The 17,944-nt window shown below is 46.6% G+C and overlaps 1 protein-coding gene across 1 annotated transcript; it reads left to right on the forward strand.

The window, feature by feature from the left end:
* Positions 1–16,272: 16,272 nt before the first annotated feature.
* LOC120384954 (zinc finger protein 271-like) lies at positions 16,273–17,944 on the forward strand. Its single transcript, XM_039504054.1, has one exon. The coding sequence runs from the start codon at positions 16,273–16,275 to the stop codon at positions 17,758–17,760; it is 1,488 nt and encodes a 495-aa protein (XP_039359988.1). The 3' UTR covers positions 17,761–17,944.

A 17,944-nucleotide genomic window follows, 5' to 3' on the forward strand; every position in this document is an offset into this window, starting at 1 on the left:
AAACAAACAGAACCATTTGAATGTTGGCCCAGAGCTAGTAGAACGGTACCTAGTGACAGTCTCTGTAATGACCTGGTTCCCTACAGCATTTTCTGGTGGGGCGGATAAAGCAATGTCAGAGCCAAATCCGCGTTTGAGGGCGAAAGGGCTCGTCTGGTGTTTGCTCTCTAAGGGGCATGTCACCGGCCAGGGCTTGCAGTCTGTCAGGAGTGGTGCGCTGGGTTATATTTAGGAATCTCAAAAGAAAAGGTGAAGACGGCTGGGTCACAATAGCCAATGAAATCTTCCAAACAATTATACAAATGGACCCTACTGCTGTTAAAACAACATGGTATTAATACTGATTCAAAACTGACACTAAAATTATGAGAGAAACGCATGAGAAAGGAACTGACACCTACTTATCATTTCTTAATGCCTAAAATTTTGACAGTCGTTCACACCATCTTTTTTTCAAAGCGATGCACAGCACACAGACAAGTCAGTTCATGAAAGCACACCCATTATTGACTGCTTTGTGTTGCATGAGCATCTGATTAAACACCTGATTAAAACTGTACCACTGTAAGTGGAAATGCATCAACCCAGCTTAGCTCCAGGGTGTTTAGATGTGAATGAAAAGTTTCTGAAATTAAATACATGGCAGAATGGTTAATGGGGAAAATACACTGAAATGCCTCTACCCAGTCCTGTTGACTTCTTCTCCTTCCTCCCCGCCCCCCCGCCCCGCCCATGGGTTCTGGCCTCTTGGTCAACTCAGCTCCCAGTCCCACATCAGCTGTGCCCTCTCCCAGCCTTAACCCATTTCTACTGCAATTCCTCACCCTCCTCGTCCAGGCAGGGGGTTGGCGCTGCAGCCCCCAAGGTACCTGCGTTAATCACTGTCTCTCATACTGGGGCTATTTAGATTTCAAGGAACGATTTCTCAGAATTACTGACTCTGGGAGGTGGGAGAGAGGAGAGGCTGAGAGGGCGTTTGCTCTTACGGCCACGTTCAACTCTGGAAGCCTCCATGTTACCTCATCCTCCACCCTCCCCCATGTGTCTGTGCTCATGTGTCAGAGTGTCATCATCTGATCATAATGTCACTCGCCTCAGCAGAGCTCCCAGACAGGAGCTACATCAAGAGGGGGTTACAGTACTGAGAATGAAATACATCACAGGGAGGGTGTAATTATCCTGAAATGAAACATTCCAGTCTAGGAAGTGAAAGAATTCAAGTACGTCATTACTTAAAATTATGCTCGAAAGGATTGGATTTTTATGAATAAATTGCGGTAAATGTTGATTTCACTGTACGCACACACAGATGAAAAAATATTTATATAGGTAATATACAGAAATGCTTCTGGAGAAAGTCCAGTTTGATTTAAGGATATTTACACTGTATATTTTGCATGTGACATTGACAATTTCTCTTTGAACAGTTCTATGATTTGGCTTTTGGAATCTCAAAAGTTACTGTAATTAAATAATTGTTGTCTGACGACCCCCATAACTTCCCACAGCTCTGAACATTGAAATTGTAAACATTGAAAAAAGGGCTTAAAAATAAATATCGCTATCAATTGAAATTAAAAGTAAGAAATAGACAAAATGAATTTTGTCAAACCCACTTAACAGCAATTGCAATATGCTAGGGGATGGAAATTCACAACTAAGGCACCAGCCTTAATTCTGCTCTGTAGTGACATCAGGCAATTGCCATAGGGCTACGAATTAGGCATTTTATTGTATAAAATTCCAGAATACAAATCGGTATGATCTAAAGACACATGAAATCTTTTCCTCAGGATAACACCGTCATTAGGGGTTTTTTTTTGTTTTGTTTTCTGGGTTTTTTTGGGGGTAATTCCCAGAAGTCAATAGATAATAATCTATCAGTTATGAAGTTGCTGTTTCATATTTCTGGGGAGTGTCTGTTATTTTGCACTAGGGGCCAGGTCCTTGGAGAGACGGAACCTTGGTTTCATTGTAACTTGTCCATGCTCAGCAGCTTCTGGAATTTGGTTCAAAGTATTTGCATGTTTCCCTGGCCTGTTCTTAAAAGTGCTGCTTTAGAAAGTGGGGAAGGGCAGGAACTGGCTGCAGGATCAATAGCTGAGTCCCTTAGATATTTATAGCTCATGGGAAGGAGGACGGGGATTGGTGGGTGTCTGGGGATTTAATAATAAACACACCAATATCATTGTTCTTAGTGAGTTTTCATCTTCTAATTCCCATAACCCACTAATTATCCCTGGCTGCCCCCGGCAGTCTGGGGAGGGAGTACTAGTAAACTCCTGGGGCCAGTGTGGAGCCTAAAACACAAGGATCTTTCTGTGGCCGGCTCAAAGTCACCCAGAGTGAAATTCACTTTGCTGGATAAATCCCTAGTTCCTGGGCTCTGCAGAGGGGTGGGGAGGTGAATTCCCTCCCCCAGTCCTGGGCCTGGACCCCCTCCCCATTCCTGGGCATGGACCCCCTCCCCTGAAATCCTCACCCGATTTCAGACACTACTAACCTTTCCCTGCCGTGATGGACCCACTTGATGCTGCCAGAGCCATCTGCCATGGGACCTGTGGGGGCAGAGGCCCAGCTCCAGAACTGCTACCCCTGCCCCCAAGCTGTGCTGAAGTTGCCCTGACTTTCCAGTCTGCAGATCGATTTTGCTGTACCCAGCCCAGGCACCCACCACACACACATTTCCTCACAACACACATACCAGGCTGGGGAAGGACCATCTGGGGCTGGCTACAGTCTCCCTTGCTGCTGTGAGGGGAATGGGGTCGTCCCTCATATAGGACACAAACATACCTGGGGCAGAAGGGAAATGTAGTTTCTTCCAGGGGCTTGAAAATGTTTGATTTAGAGTCCTGAGCTCTGTCTTCCTGTTTGTCTCCTTCTGCCACTTTCAGATCTCTTGGAGAGACAAGGTGGGCGAGGTCATTTCTTTTAGAACCAATTAAAATCCCTCTCTTTGATATCTTGGGACCAATATGGCTACAACAAGTCTTTTCTCTTTGAACCCCTCCCACTCTCACCCTCCCTCAGCTGAGACTGTCCCATGTGATGGGAGAATAAGGGTTCAGTCCTGTCACTGGATTGGGTCGTGCCAGCACTGACGGGAGTGAAAGCCTGTGTGCATTAATGACAGCAGCAGCTCTGGGACTTGACGCACAGGGAGAAGAGATGGGAATGAGCAGGTTATGTTTGTGCCGGGTGTGAGTTACTCATGTGGGAATTCTGGGCCACTGCGACGCACAGAATTCACGTCCAGTGCAGAATTTTTTTTTTTTTTGCACGAAGAAAATAAATTCTGCCTGAGAAGTGCTGCAGTTCTGCCTTTCACCCACCCTGTCGCACCAGAACAGGCAGCAGCTAGCTGGGTTCATCTTGGTGGGAAATTATTGCCCCGAGCTAGACCCCAAATGGGAAGAGAGTTAGTGGGTGCAGCTTGGGAGAGTCCTGAGACACGGCTGTCGCTGGGGGTGGGGACAGGGTGGTCATTCTCGACTGGCAAGAGGGTGTGGAAAGGGCACAGGAGGAGCAAGTGTCCCTATGGAGACTGCCCAGCCCCAGGTTATCCAGTCCCAGACGCTTCTTCCCCCACCATACCCCAAACCTCTTCACCCCTCCAACCATCAGTTGCCAGGCTTCCCTCGCTGCTCCCCCTTCCTGACTGGCAGAGACCCTCTGAGCCAGTCGTGTGTCATGGCTCAACCCTCTGGCTGAGGCCTTGGGGCACTTTCTTCCCCTCTCGGGGTACCATGCCACAGGGACCCCACAAATCTACATTGCTTAGACTTTGGCTTCAGCCTGGGTAGTGGGACTCAGTGCCCTGGACTTCTGCCCCATGCGCTGGGACTTCAGTTTTCTGCCCTGGGCCTCAGCGAGTCCAATGGTGGCCTTGCTTGGTGGCCCCCCGAAACCTGCTAGTGTCCCCCCAGCGGGCCCCAGACCCCTGGTTGAGAACCACCGCCTTACACCACGAATCACAGCAATGTTCAGGTTACTGCCAGTCATAGAATGTCAGGGTTGGAAGAGATCTCAGGAGGTATCTAGTCCAACCCCCTGCTCAAAGCAAGACCAATCCTCAACTAAATCATCCCGGCCAGGGCTTTGTCAAGCCTGACGTCCCAAAGGACCAGTTACTTACTTAGGTCAATTGAATCTTAGATTTCACAACGAAGACAATGTTTCTAGCCAGTTCTGTAATAACCTGTATTATGATTTATTTAAAAGGAAATGAGAGTTGTTTACCAAGTTAAAGCAGGTGATCATATAGGTGCAGACAAGTTCAGTCTTAAATTTGAAAAGATAATAGAAGCTTCTATAACAGGGGTAGGCAACTTATGGCACATGTGCCGAAGGCGGCACACGAGCTGATTTTCAGTGGCACTCACACTGCCCGGGTCCTGGCCACCAGTCCAGGGGGATCTGCATTTAATTTAATTTTAAATGACGCTTCTTAAACATTTTAAAAACCTTATTTACTTTACATACAACAGTAGTTTAGTTATATATTATAGACTAATAGAGACCTTCTAAAAGCTTTAAAATGTATGACTGGCACGTGAAACCTTAAATTAGAGTGAATAAATGAAGACGCAGCACAGCACTTCTGAAAGGTTGCTGACTCCCGTTCTATAATAAGCAAGCTCTATATCTTCCTTAGGACTAACCCAGGCTAGTCAGCTGGGGATCTCTTGCTGATGCCTAGACACTTTGCCCCCCAGATTCCAAGCACCTTACAGATAAGCAGTTCCTTCTGTGTGGGGTTTTTTATCCCCTTACTGCCATGTGCTCTGAGCTGGAAACTCAACTAATGGGAAGTCAAGAGCACAACAACAATCTTTTGTCATCTTTAACATCCCGTAATACTCTATCTGGATTTGATGAACCTTTCCTGCCAGGCGGGGTGTAATGCATTCTGTTGCCAATCAGCACTTCCCCTAGGTAAAGTCTCTCTCCTGTCTGGTGATTTACAGAGCCACAGAGGCTCACAATGCAGCTAGTCAGATATTAACCCTGGCAGCAACTCAATAAAGCATTCATTAAAGTCTAAACATATTCTTGTCATTCTAATACCTGTTTTAACAATACTAACACAGGTGAGTCAGACTGATTCCAGCTATGTGTTTGTCCCTGTTCAGTGAAGACATGGGGGCTTTTGCAAGAGCTAACACCTCATCTGCCAGTGTCACAGGCAGGGTGGGCAGGGATGGTGTGTCTAGCCTCTGTTTGCCAGAAGCTGGGAATGGGCGACGGGGGGGATCACTTGATGATCCCCTGTTCTGTTCATTCCCTCTGAAGCACCTGGCATTGGCCACTGAGCTAGATGGACCAGTGCTCTGATGCAGTGGGCCGTTCTTATGTTCGCAGTCACTGTCAGGAGTATCTACTCATTTGGACTCAGTGGGGAACCACAGAAAGAAACAAGATGTGCTGTGGCAAGAAGGCCGTGTCTCAGAGCCCCTGGGGTCACACTTGCCAAAAGCTAAACCTAGGCCCAGCCCATGAAAGGGGCACTCCCAGGAGAGACTGTATAAAGGCTGGACCATCCAACAACTTTGTAAACCTGTGATAGGGAAAATATCCCCCCACCCTGCTTATAGGCCCAGAATTTTGAGCGTACCTTAACCCCCCTTGCCTCGCAGGCCCAAGGCCTGTAGCTAGAACAATTGCTATGTAAGAACAAAGGTTGAAACTTCTGCAAAACTTGTTTGTCTGTACAAGGGGCACGGGGGAGAGGGGGGGGGAAGAGACCAGAGAAAGAGGAACTGAGGAAAGGAACAAAGAGGGCCCATATGTGCCAGCTCAGCCAGAATGCGACAAGAGCCTTATCCAATGCAACCGCAAAGGAGGGGTCTTAAGGCAGGCAGACCACCAACGAAAACTGCCAAAGAACAATAACAGGAAAAACCAAATATGGAAAAGTACTGAGCTAGCTTGCTTAATTTTCCATTGATAATCCCAAATAAGGGAAATTTAGTAAGTAATGATTTGTGGTTTTAGCCTTTATAAGCCTGGTGAAATCTATTGAAGACAAGGCAGCCACCCCTTGCATGGGGCCACGCTGTCCCTCCCTGCATGCATGCTTGTATAACAATAAAGGTGCCTCAGGCTGTCTGATCTAAAATCAACCGTGTGGCTAATTTTCCACACCTGAGACAGCTGCCTTGGGGACAATGACAGGGAGAATCCTCAGAGTGACTCCTTTGATCCTGCTCTTCTCTGGCCTTTGGTTTATAGAATCACAGAACTGGAAGGGACCTTGAGAGGTCGCCAGTCCAGTCCCCTGCACTCAAGGTAGGACTAAGTATTATCTAGACCATCCCTGACAGGTGTTTGTCCAGCCTGCTCTTAAAAATCCCCAATGATGGAGATTCCACAATCTCCCTAGGCAATTTAGTCCAGTGCTTAACCACTCTGACAGTTAGGAAGTTTTTCCTAATGTCCAACCTAAACCTTCCTTGATGCAATTTAAGCCCATTGCTTCTTGTCCTGTCCTCAGAGGTTAAGAAGAACAATTTTTCTCCCTCCTCCTTGTAACAACCTTTTATGTACTTGAAAACTGTGATCATGTCCCCTTTCAGGCTTCTCTTCTCCAGACTAAACAAACCCAATGTTTTCAATCTTCCCTCATAGGTCATGTTTTCTAGACCTTTCATCATTTTTGTTGCTCTTCTCTGGACTATCAACATCTTTCCTGAAATGTGGTGCCCAGAACTGGACACTCTTCTCCAGTTGATGCCTAATCAGTGCAGAATAGAGCGGAAGAATTACTTCTCGTGTCTTGCTTACAATACTCCCGCTAAAACATCCCAAAATGATACTTGCTTTTTTTGCAACACTGTTGACTCATATTTAGCTTGTGATCCACTATGACCCCCAGATCCCTTTCCGCAGCGCTCCTTCCTACGCAGTCATTTCCCGTTTTGTATGTGTGCAACTGATTGTTCCTTCCTAAATGAAGTACTTTGGATTTGTCCTTATTGAATTTCATCCTATTTACTTCAGACCATTTCTCCAGTTTGTCCAGATATTTTGAATGTCAGTTCTATCCTCCAAAGCACTTGCAACCCCTCCCGGCTTGATATCCACCACAGACTTGATAAGTGTAACAGAGAGACTCCCAGTGGCAGAGGGTTTCATCATGTCTCAGAGGGTTGCACCCTGGTGGGAGGGGGCTAGGCCTATACTGGAATAAGTTCACTCTGCTTCACAGTGTGGCAGAACCTAGAATTTCCATTAGCAGGGGAAAATGCTGGGGGGAATCGACATGTGGAATGGACAAAAGCCTCATCTGAATTCTCTCACATTGCCCTTCTCACCCTGGCAGGCTACAGAATAACGTCCACGTTTTGCTCCAGATCATCCCATCCTCCCAGGGGGAAGGAAATGTCTGCAATGGAGCTGGCTCAGGTAAGGGATTATCAGGGAGCTGGTGGTGGGTTCTGCTTGGAGGGAGAGGAGCAGTAAATGCATAGGAGGGTGGGAGCTGCTCGAGGTGGTGGGAGGCAGGAAATATTGAGGGTGGAGAAAGGGAGGGGACATGATGTGACAAACCTGCTTAGGCTTGTGTAATAGAGGGTGCGATGGGTTGTCACCCCGGGGTGCAGTCTGGGAGGCTTCTGGGAACTGCTGTGCCCTCTAACCCTCAAGCTGGGCTGGCCCTTTTCACACTGCTGGAGATTTAGCCTTGTTATCACCCAACAGGACAGCAAGTGGCACCATGCATCCAACTAAGCTACCTGAGTTCTTTACCTAAGCCACTCAAGGACAGATAGACGACAACAGCCAATTTCCCAGCGATAAGCGGTAGCAAACAGATCAAAGCAGATTACTTAGCAAATAAGCAAAAACTCACACCAAGCCTAACATACTAGATGGATCGAATTTGAATTAGCAGTTTCTCACCCTGACTGATGATAGGAGCAGTCCACCAAGTTTCCATACACAAGCTGGAAATCCCTTTACCCTGGGACCAACACCTCCCCCAGTTCAGTCTTTGTTTCTCAGGTGCTTCCGGGAGTTCTCTTGTCTGGGGAATGAGGCCAAGAGATGATGACACACCCCACCTTATGCAGCTTTTCCATATCGCAGAAACCCTTTGTTCTAAACTAAGTTTCCAGTCCAGTTTGTGGAAAAATACAGGTACCAAAATGAAGTTCATTGTCATGTGGTCTGGTCGCATGCCCTGCCAAGTCATAGTAGCCATGACTCATAGGCTGGCTGAAACATTCACAGGAAGGCTAAGCTCTTCCATGGTCCATTGTCTTTGTTGATGAGTCATCAGCACTGTCTGGCTTCTTCATTCTTGTACCTGAAGGCTCGTTGTGGGTGTTACCCAGAGTAAGCACATTTGAAAGACAGATACCGAGTCAATATTCATAACTTCAGATACAAACATGATCCATGCACACAGGTAGGATAATCATATTCAGCAAGTCATAACTTTTCCAGTGACACTTCACATGACTCATCTTGTAGAAAATGCCTCATAATTATATCCTAATCATATTATAATCCTACTACAATGCTGAATATGGGGTGTAGTGTCAGGTAGGTCCTAATTTCAAGGCACAGGTGTTGTGAATGGAACTTCTTCTCTTTGTGGAACAGGAAATAACCCTCCAGCCAGGACTAGGAAAACTTCTCAGACTCCTACTGCCGGAACCTGAATCTATTGACACTTCAGTAGTTACCACCAGCCCCAATCTGTGGCAACTGCAAACTTTATCAGTGATGATTTTATATTTTCTTCTAGGTCATTGATAAGAATGTCAAATAGCACAGGACCAAGAACAATCCTTGCGGGAACCCGCTAGAAAGAAATCCACTCGACCATGGTTCCCTATTTAAAATCCCTGCTTTTAAGCTATTTAATGTATGCTGTGTGTATTTTGTATTTTTCTAGTCAAAATATCGTGCTGAACCAACCCATATCCCTTACAGAAGTCTAGGTATATTACATCAGTACTATTAGCTGCAACCAAACTTTTGATCTCATCCAATAAGAATATCCAGTTAGGTTGATAGGATCTATTGCAGTGATCCCCAACCTTTTTGTGGCCAGTAGCACATTCATGTTTTCAGAAGAGTGTGGCGGGCGCCAACAATTACTCACATACAGGGCCGGCTCCAGGCACCAGTGGAACAAGCACGTGCCTGGAGCAGCACATGCTACGGGGCGTCCATTCTGCAGAGTCGGAGTGATTTGGGTTACTGTTGGAATGGAAAGACTGTCAGCATCAACATCTTATGATATGAGTTACATCATCTGTTTTTCTCCAAATCCAGGAGAGAAATATTTATTGAACACTTTACCTGTTCTGCATGATGTGTTTTGAGTTTTTTTGGTGCTAGTTCTGGGCTGTGCAGAGAGAAGCCGGGAGAACAGAGAACACTGGTGCCCGCAGCCTGCAGCCCTGGAGTACTCTGTCCCCAGGAGGCTTTTCTCCCCTGCTGGGCACTAGGCGGGCACACATAAATGCCCTGGTGGGCACCATGGTGCCCACGGGAACCACGTTGGGGACCACTGATCTATTGTGTCTAAACCTTTTTAATGGGTACTAATTATATTACCCTTCTTTAATTCTTTATTAATGAAATCCAGTATTGGCTGCTCCATTCTCTTGCCCAGTATCGATTTCAGACTAACACTCTTGTAATTAGCTGCATCATCTCTTTAATAGTTTTTAAATATTGGCACAGCATGAGCTTTATTCCAGTCTTATGGAATTTCCCCAGTGTTCCAAGTCCTAATTAAAATCAACATTAACAGTCCACCACGTTCCTCCACCGGGTCTTTCAAAACACTAGTTATCTGGACCCACTGATTTAAACACATCTAACTTTAACAGCTGCTGTGTAATGTCCTTGTGAGTTACTGTTGGAATGGAAAAACTGTCAGCATCAACATCTTATGATATGAGTTGCATCATCTGTTTTTCTCCAAATCCAGGAGAGAAATATTTATTGAACACTTTACCTGTTCTGCATGATTGTTGATAATTCTGCCATTTCCGTCTAGTAATTTACCATTACCATTGTTAGGATTAATTTTGTACTTAATATACTTTTTAAAACTTCCTTCTTCTTTTCATTGGTTGATCATTGATTTCTGATAGCTTCCCTTACCAACTTTCTACAATTCTCACTTTCTAACTTATATTCTTTACTATTGACTTCCTCTTTCTTCCATATATTTTATTTGGAGAGTGTTGGCATTCCTACCAGGGAGACACCAGCAGGGTCCAGAGACAGCCCCATCTCCTATATCAAGCTCTGGCTAGTAGGTATGTGATAAATGTGAAGATCCTGCCTCCATCTGTCAGCTGGGAGACACAAAGGTTCTCTCTTTCTACCCTCTGATGCCTCCTGGATGCTCTAGACAAGGTGGGGTGGGACTCTGTTAACATGTGCCTCGCGGAGCTTCCATTTACCTGGTGCTGCTGTTCTGTGAATAATGGGACTGTGAGTGGGGCAGCAGGTACTGAGTGTTGGACTCTTTCTCTTTCAGGGGCCGGTGACCTTCGAGGAGGTGGCTGTGTATTTCACCAGGGAAGAGGGGGCTCTGCTGGACCCCACTCAGAGAGCTCTCTGCAGAGATGTCATGCAGGAGAACTATGAGAACGTGACCTCGCTGGGTGAGGAGTCCTGTCCCCTGGGTTCTTAGAAGCTGCGGGGGGTCTAAAGAACCCGAATAGTGATAACTTTATACCTTTATTTGTCATACAAGTTTCCTTGCCCCCGTTTTTTGCCTTATTTCCCATACAGAAGTATCATTTTTGGACATGTGCCTTTTTGGTGCCGTTAGTCATTTTAAAATTGCATTGAATGCATCCTTATTGGCTACATTAGCAACTACATTAATAACTGTAGCTTTCATGCCTTTTCCTCATTTTAATAGGAAAATATGCTGACTGTAGAATTCTAAAGTAAATAGGTGTATGACTCATGCCTGGCTTGTGTGACAGGCAGATGAGGAGAGCGTATAATGTTGCCATTCAGGACCCCACGGGTGAAGGGAGAACAGAGTTGTGGGAGAGGAGAAGAAGGGGGGAGTAGATAATTCTGGGGTGCCAGGACATGGGGAGGGTGTGTGCAGGATTAGAGCTAAGAAGCAGCAGGGAGGGATGAGGTAGTGAGAGATGAGGAGGGAACACAAGATGTTCCCAAGGTGCTGGGAGTTGGTGTCGGCTGAGAGTAATGGGATGAAGGGGAGAGGAGTGTGGAGGAAGGGCAACCAGGAAGTGGGCTGGATGGGTCAGTGGATGGGAGGAGAGGTTTAGGGATCTGGAGCTGTGAGGAATCCCAGATCTTTAACCCCGAATCCCTACCCTTTCATGGATTGAGAACTGGTTAAAAGACAGGGAACAAAGGGTAGGAATTAATGGTAAATTCTCAGAATGGAGAGGGGTAACTAGTGGTGTTCCCCAAGGGTCAGTCCTAGGACCAATCCTATTCAATTTATTCATAAATGATCTGGAGAAAGGGGTAAACAGTGAGGTGGCAAAGTTTGCAGATGATACTAAACTGCTCAAGATAGTTAAGACCAAAGCAAATTGTGAAGAACTTCAAAAAGATCTCACAAAACTAAGTGATTGGGCAACAAAATGGCAAATGAAATTTAATGTGGATAAATTTAAAGTAATGCACATTGGAAAAAATAACCCCAACTATACATACAATATGATGGGGGCTAATTTAGCTACAACGAGTCAGGAAAAAGATCTTGGAGTCATTGTGGATAGTTCTCTGAAGATGTCCACGCAGTGTGCAGAGGCGATCAAAAAAGCAAACAGGATGTTAGGAATCATTAAAAAGGGGATAGAGAACAAGACGGAGAATATAGTATTGCCCTTATATAAATCCATGGTACGCCCACATCTCGAATACTGTGTACAGATGTGGTCTCCTCACCTCAAAAAAGATATTCTAGCACTAGAAAAGGTTCAGAAAAGGGCAACTAAAATGATTAGGGGTTTGGAGAGGGTCCCATACGAGGAAAGATTAAAGAGGCTAGGACTCTTCAGCTTGGAAAAGAGGAGACTAAGGGGGGATATGATAGAGGTATATAAAATCATGAGTGATGTTGAGAAAGTGGATAAGGAGAAGTTATTTACTTATTCCCATAATACGAGAACTAGGGGTCACCAAATGAAATTAATAGGCAGCAGGTTTAAAACAAATAAAAGGAAGTTCTTCTTCACGCAGCGCACAGTCAACTTGTGGAACTCCTTACCTGAGGAGGTTGTGAAGGCTAGGACTATAACAATGTTTAAAAGGGAACTGGATAAATTCATGGTGGCTAAGTCCATAAATGGCTATTAGCCAGGATGGGTAAGAATGGTGTCCCTAGCTTCTGTTCGTCAGAGGATGGAGATGGATGGCAGGAGGAAGATCACTTGATCATTGCCTGTTAGGTTCACTCCCTCTGGGGCACCTGGCATTGGCCACTGTCGGTAGACAGATACTGGGCTAGATGGACCTTTGGTCTGACCCGGTACGGCCGTTCTTATGTTCTTATGTACCCAAGCTTTAGAGCCTACACTCCGGTTTTATTTCTGTTCAGTTTTGCTTCATTACACATTTTCCCCCAAATATTATTATTTTAACTTTTAACCTCCCTCTCCCACTTATTACCCCTCTCCTCATATAACCTCCCTATCTCTATGCACAGCGACCCTGACCACTGATTCTGAGTCCTTGCTGCATTCCTCCCTCCCATTGCAGGGCCGCTACCCAGGCATCAAGCATTAATACTCATGATTTACATCACTTACTTATTAATAATTCCAATATATGAATGCGTCCAACTGCTGAGATACTGCATAGCAACCTAATTGTTAAAGCCCACCTCCGCTTTCAGAATCCTGTGGCGTATTGCGCCTGTTTGTGGTTACTCGTTAGTCTTTCAAAATCAGGGTGCAAAATATCTGACTTGGGATTCTCTCCTTAGGCCTATTCAGATAAATCCCAGACTTCAGCACAGCTACTCCCACAAAGCCTCCAGCTAATATACGGCCCTTAACTGTAGCAAGCTTTGGCTATGTTTATACTACTGCAGTCAGTCGACCTACGCTGCGCAACTCCAGCTACGTGAATAAAGTAGCTGGAGTCAGCGTACCTTAGATCGCGTTACCACAGGGCGTACGCTGCAGGAGGTCAACTTACTTTACTCTTCTAATCTGGATAGAGTACAGGGGGCGACTGGAGAGCGATCTGCAGTCGATTTAGCGAGTGTTTACTACACCCGCTAAATCGACCATGGGTGGATCGATCTCAGAGCGTCGATCCCGCCTGTAGTGTAGACCTGCATCGCCTCCTTGTCCCTCCACGCATGTTCCAAGCTAATAAGCAATACTCTGATCATGTCATTTTCCCTCTAGCGAGTATAAATTTGCCCCCAAGATATGGTGGTCGTAGATGATAAAATCAGGTCGGGGTCAACAGGAGTGAAAGTCTGGAGAGTCTTGTCCCCCCTCTCCCCATCTGCAGCAGCCACAAGCTGTCTTCCCTCCAGGCTCCTTGGATCTCTGGGCCTGTCCCTCCTGAGCTTGCGTGGCCCAGTTCTTGTTTCTTACAGTCTCCTTTTCCGGAAGAATTAGGGGCTGTTGCTCCTGAATTTTAGTGTTTAATTCCCCAGCCTTCTCCGCACACTGGGGGAGTTTAATTCTCCCTCCCATTACACCTGAGTCACTCGGTTTCCTAATTCCCCCAAATCTGCTTTTGCAATGTCACAGTTCTGGGGTAGCGAAGCCTTTGACCTGCCTCCATGGTCTGCTCAAGCAATGGCCTCTCGGGTATCAGGCCTCTAGCCAGCCCCTCTCTATGGGTGGGGACCCACCTGCCTCTCCTGTTTGACCAGGGTGTGAGGGTTGCAGCTTGTCCTCCACTGTGTTCACTGGACTGACCTCCAGTTCCCGTGGTTTGCTTTCTCTCCAGGGGCTGTGAGAGAGGTGGGAGTTTTGGTGATGCCAATACACACCTCAGTTTCCCTCTGGGGTTGGTGTAGCCATGATTAGAAAGAGGAGGAGACATGAAGTGTTTTGTCACAGAGCTGTCACGGGGTGATATGAATGGGTCATTAAGGACAGGCTGGGACCAACCTACATCAATGGAATACCCGAAAGAGACAAGGGAATAATTGTCCCCTGTCCATGGCAGGATCTCCCCTTGGCTGAGTGAAGCACACATGGACTCATGATGTGCTTGGGAGCAGAAAGAACTGGGTTTGCAGATACAGGGAGCTCTACCGGAGCGCAGACAAACGGACAGGCAAAGTGAAAGGAAACAAAACTGTTTTTAACAGCAGCGTGGCTCAAGAGCTTTGGCCAATATGGACTATATTGTCGTCTTTGCTTCTCTGTCCTAATCTAAAGCCTTTCTAATGCTGTGTTTCAGTTGACTAATAAACCCTGCTATATTTTAACAGTCTGCCCAGTGTCACAGCAAAAATTTGCTGAGGTGCATTGAAGCATGACTGAGGAGCAGTCTCTGAACAGGAGGGTCGTTCAGCTGGACCTGCTGGCAGAGCTCACAGGTTGAAATAGGAGTGTTGAATCCAGAGGCTCAGTCTCAAGTGTTGAAGCGACATGGTCTCTCCTTGTGGAAGAGTGGGACCCCTTGGGGGTCCAGCGCACTCCAGGGGCACCTCCCAAGGACTGTTTAAAAGCCAGGGCATCGCACAGATCCTGTGCATCCATGACACTGCGCCAGAGGTTCAGCCTTATGGGAAAAAGATATAAAACAAGAAAAGGATCTAAATGTGTATTGACCATCGCACCCTCCTCAGTCCTCGTGGGAATCCCTCATCAGTTACAAAGTGCATTAAAACCTTCCTCTAAGGCTCACCTCTGGGTTATCCGGTCGTGTCAGTTTTGTTAGAGGGCTTTCCCTTCCCCCGCCCACTTCCCTGGCTCTTGTCACGCAGACAGCAAGCAGCAAAAGACCAGGAGTCCGAAGGGCAGATAGTGCGATGTTTATTGGGGTTATTTCCAAGCAAGCAGATTCCGAAGCCCTTCACCAGTCGGGCTTATCGCTATACACCCAGAGAGTCTGTTCCCCAGTGTCCCGTTCCCAGCTCTGAGGCCGCAGAGCCTTGCCTGTGTCCCTGTTCCCGTTCCCCTCATTAATAAACCTGATTCCAATTTCCCTTCCCTCTCCTGTTTGACCCCAGTTTATATAGTCATATTCCCAGCTACACCTCAACCAATCATTTTACTGAAATGTAACTAACCAGTCCTAACATACTGTAACATAATTACCTAACCAATTATATCCTACTACCCTAATTAACTTACACCCAGCAAAATTAATTATACCGCAGGCAGAAACAATTAGAGAACCAGAAAAGTGGTGGACATAAAGATAAAACAATACAGAAATGAGGGTACCACAACCGTTGATAAGTGATTTCTTGCCAGACAGGATGCTATCAAATTAAATTTTCTTTAAGCATCTTAAGATCTGTTTCTTTATCTGGTGGTTCTACCCCTTCCCCCATCCTGTGCTTGTCTTGTCTAGTTAGATTGTAAATCGTTTAGGGCATGGGCCATCTACTATTCTGTGTTTGTACTTTGCCTAGCACAATGGGGACCCACTGTTAGCTGGTCCTTAGGCACTAAGGTAATGCATATGATTTATAATAATAACTCTCCTGCCCTTTGAGCCAAGGAAGCCGGCCTTGGGACGTTACTGCTTAAAAATGAGCTGGGGTTAAAACCGTGGACTATTCTTTGTGACAAGTATCCCACAAATTCCACTGACCTCCCTTGTTTTCTTTGCTTGGCGTAAGGTTTCTAAATTCCAAACCTGATGTGATCTCGCAGCTGGAACGAGGGGAAGAGCTGTGGGTCCCAGACCTCCAGGGCTCTGAGAAAGAAATGCTCCCAAGAGCTGCCTGCACAGGTGAGGGCTTGGTTAAACCAACTCAGAAACTCTCCATGAATACAGGAAACATTTGGGATGCCCTACAAAGACCTTGTGAGCTCGCCAAGTTCAGGATTGTTCCCTTCAGATGTGGAATCATTAGGCAGATGTCACTCATGGCTCCCCTCTACCCTGACTGACAACTGGCAGCAGATCCCTACCTGATCCCGCTTTCCCCTGCATGTTCTGGTGAGATGCAGACCAAAACGAGCTCCTGATAGGTTTGATCTCTCCCGCACATATGTTGGTTTGTTCATCCCTTTTTAAATTCCTGTCTCTGAGATTTCCTTTTTCTCAGGCACAGGGAGTGACCTGTGTCTGGATTCTCTCTGTCTCCCATCAGGTGTTTGGATGGCGAGTGAGAACGAGGAGAATCCCCAGCAGGAAGATGCTGAGCAAGTAGAACCACATGGGACGTTATCAGGAAGACCCAAAGGGAATGTTTCCGGGAGTTGTGCACTCCCAGAAAAAGCAAAAGCCTGTGAAACTCAGCAGAGTCCAGAGGAAAACTTAAGTAGCCTCTCAGACCTTATTACACACGAGAGAATCAACTTGGAAGAGACACGTTACACATGGCATGAGTGTGGGAAAAGCTTCAATGAGAGCTCAGACCTTTTCACACATCAGGGAATCCACAGAGGAGAGAGACCCTACATGTGCTCTGAGTGTGGGAAAGGCTTCAGTTGGAGCTCACACCTTATCAGACATCAGATAATCCACACAGGAGAGAAGCCATACACATGCTCTGAGTGTGGGAAAGGCTTCAGTCGGAGCTCAGACCTTATCGCACATCGTAGAATCCACACTGGAGAGACGCCCTACACATGCGCTGAGTGCGGGAAAAGCTTCAGTCAGAGCTCTACCCTTATCACACACAGGAGAATCCACACCGGAGAGACGCCCTACGCATGCTCTGAGTGCGGGAAACGCTTCAATCGGAGCTCAGACCTTTTCACACATCAGGGAATCCACAGAGGAGAGAGACCCTACATGTGCTCTGAGTGTGGGAAAGGCTTCAGTTGGAGCTCTACCCTTATCGCACACAGGAGAATCCACACAGGAGAGATGCCATACACATGCTCTGAGTGCGGGAAAAGCTTCAATCGGAGCTCAGACCTTATCAAACATCGTAGAATCCACACAGGAGAGACGCCCTACACATGCTCTGAGTGCGGGAAAAGCTTCAATCAGAGCTCACACCTTATCGCACACAGGAGAATCCACACCGGAGAGACGCCTTACACATGCTCTGAGTGTGGGAAAAGCTTCAATCGGAGCTCAAACCTTATCGCACATCGTAGAATCCACACAGGAGAGACGCCCTACACATGCGCTGAGTGCGGGAAAAGCTTCAAGCAGAGCTCAGACCTTATCAGACATCAGAGAATCCACACTGGAGAGACGCCCTACGCATGCTCTGAGTGCGGGAAATGCTTCAATCGGAGCTCAGAGCTTATCGTACATCAGAGAATCCACACCGGAGAGACACCCTACACATGCTCTGAGTGCGGGAAAAGCTTCAATCAGAGCTCAAATCTTATCGTACATCAGAGAATCCACACCGGAGAGACGCCCTACACATGCGCTGAGTGCGGGAAAAGCTTCAATCAGCACTCAGACCTTATCAGACATCAGAGAATCCACACTGGAGAGACGCCCTACGCATGCTCTGAGTGCGGGAAACGCTTCAATCGGAGCTCAGATCTTATCGTACATCAGAGAATCCACACCGGAGAGACACCCTACACATGCTCTGAGTGCGGGAAAAGCTTCAATCGGAGCTCAAATCTTATCGTACATCAGAGAATCCACACGAGCGACACCCTGCACGTGCTCTGAGTGTGGGAAAAGCTTCAGTCAAAACTCACACCTTATCTCACATCGTAAAATACACACAAGAGAGACCCTACACATCCTCTGAGTGCGGGAAAAACTTCATTGAGTGCTCAGACCTTGTCATACGTCGTAGAATCCACAGTGGAGAGAGATTCTGCACATGCTCTGCATTTGGGAAAAGCTTCAA

Source organism: Mauremys reevesii, linkage group 17 (genome assembly GCF_016161935.1).
Source record: "Mauremys reevesii isolate NIE-2019 linkage group 17, ASM1616193v1, whole genome shotgun sequence".
Taxonomy (NCBI): domain Eukaryota; kingdom Metazoa; phylum Chordata; order Testudines; family Geoemydidae; genus Mauremys; species Mauremys reevesii.

Coding starts and splice junctions, on each gene's coding strand:
- LOC120384954 (XM_039504054.1), top strand. CDS start 16,273: ATGGCGAGTGAGAACGAGGAGAATCCCCAGCAGGAAGATGCTGAGCAA.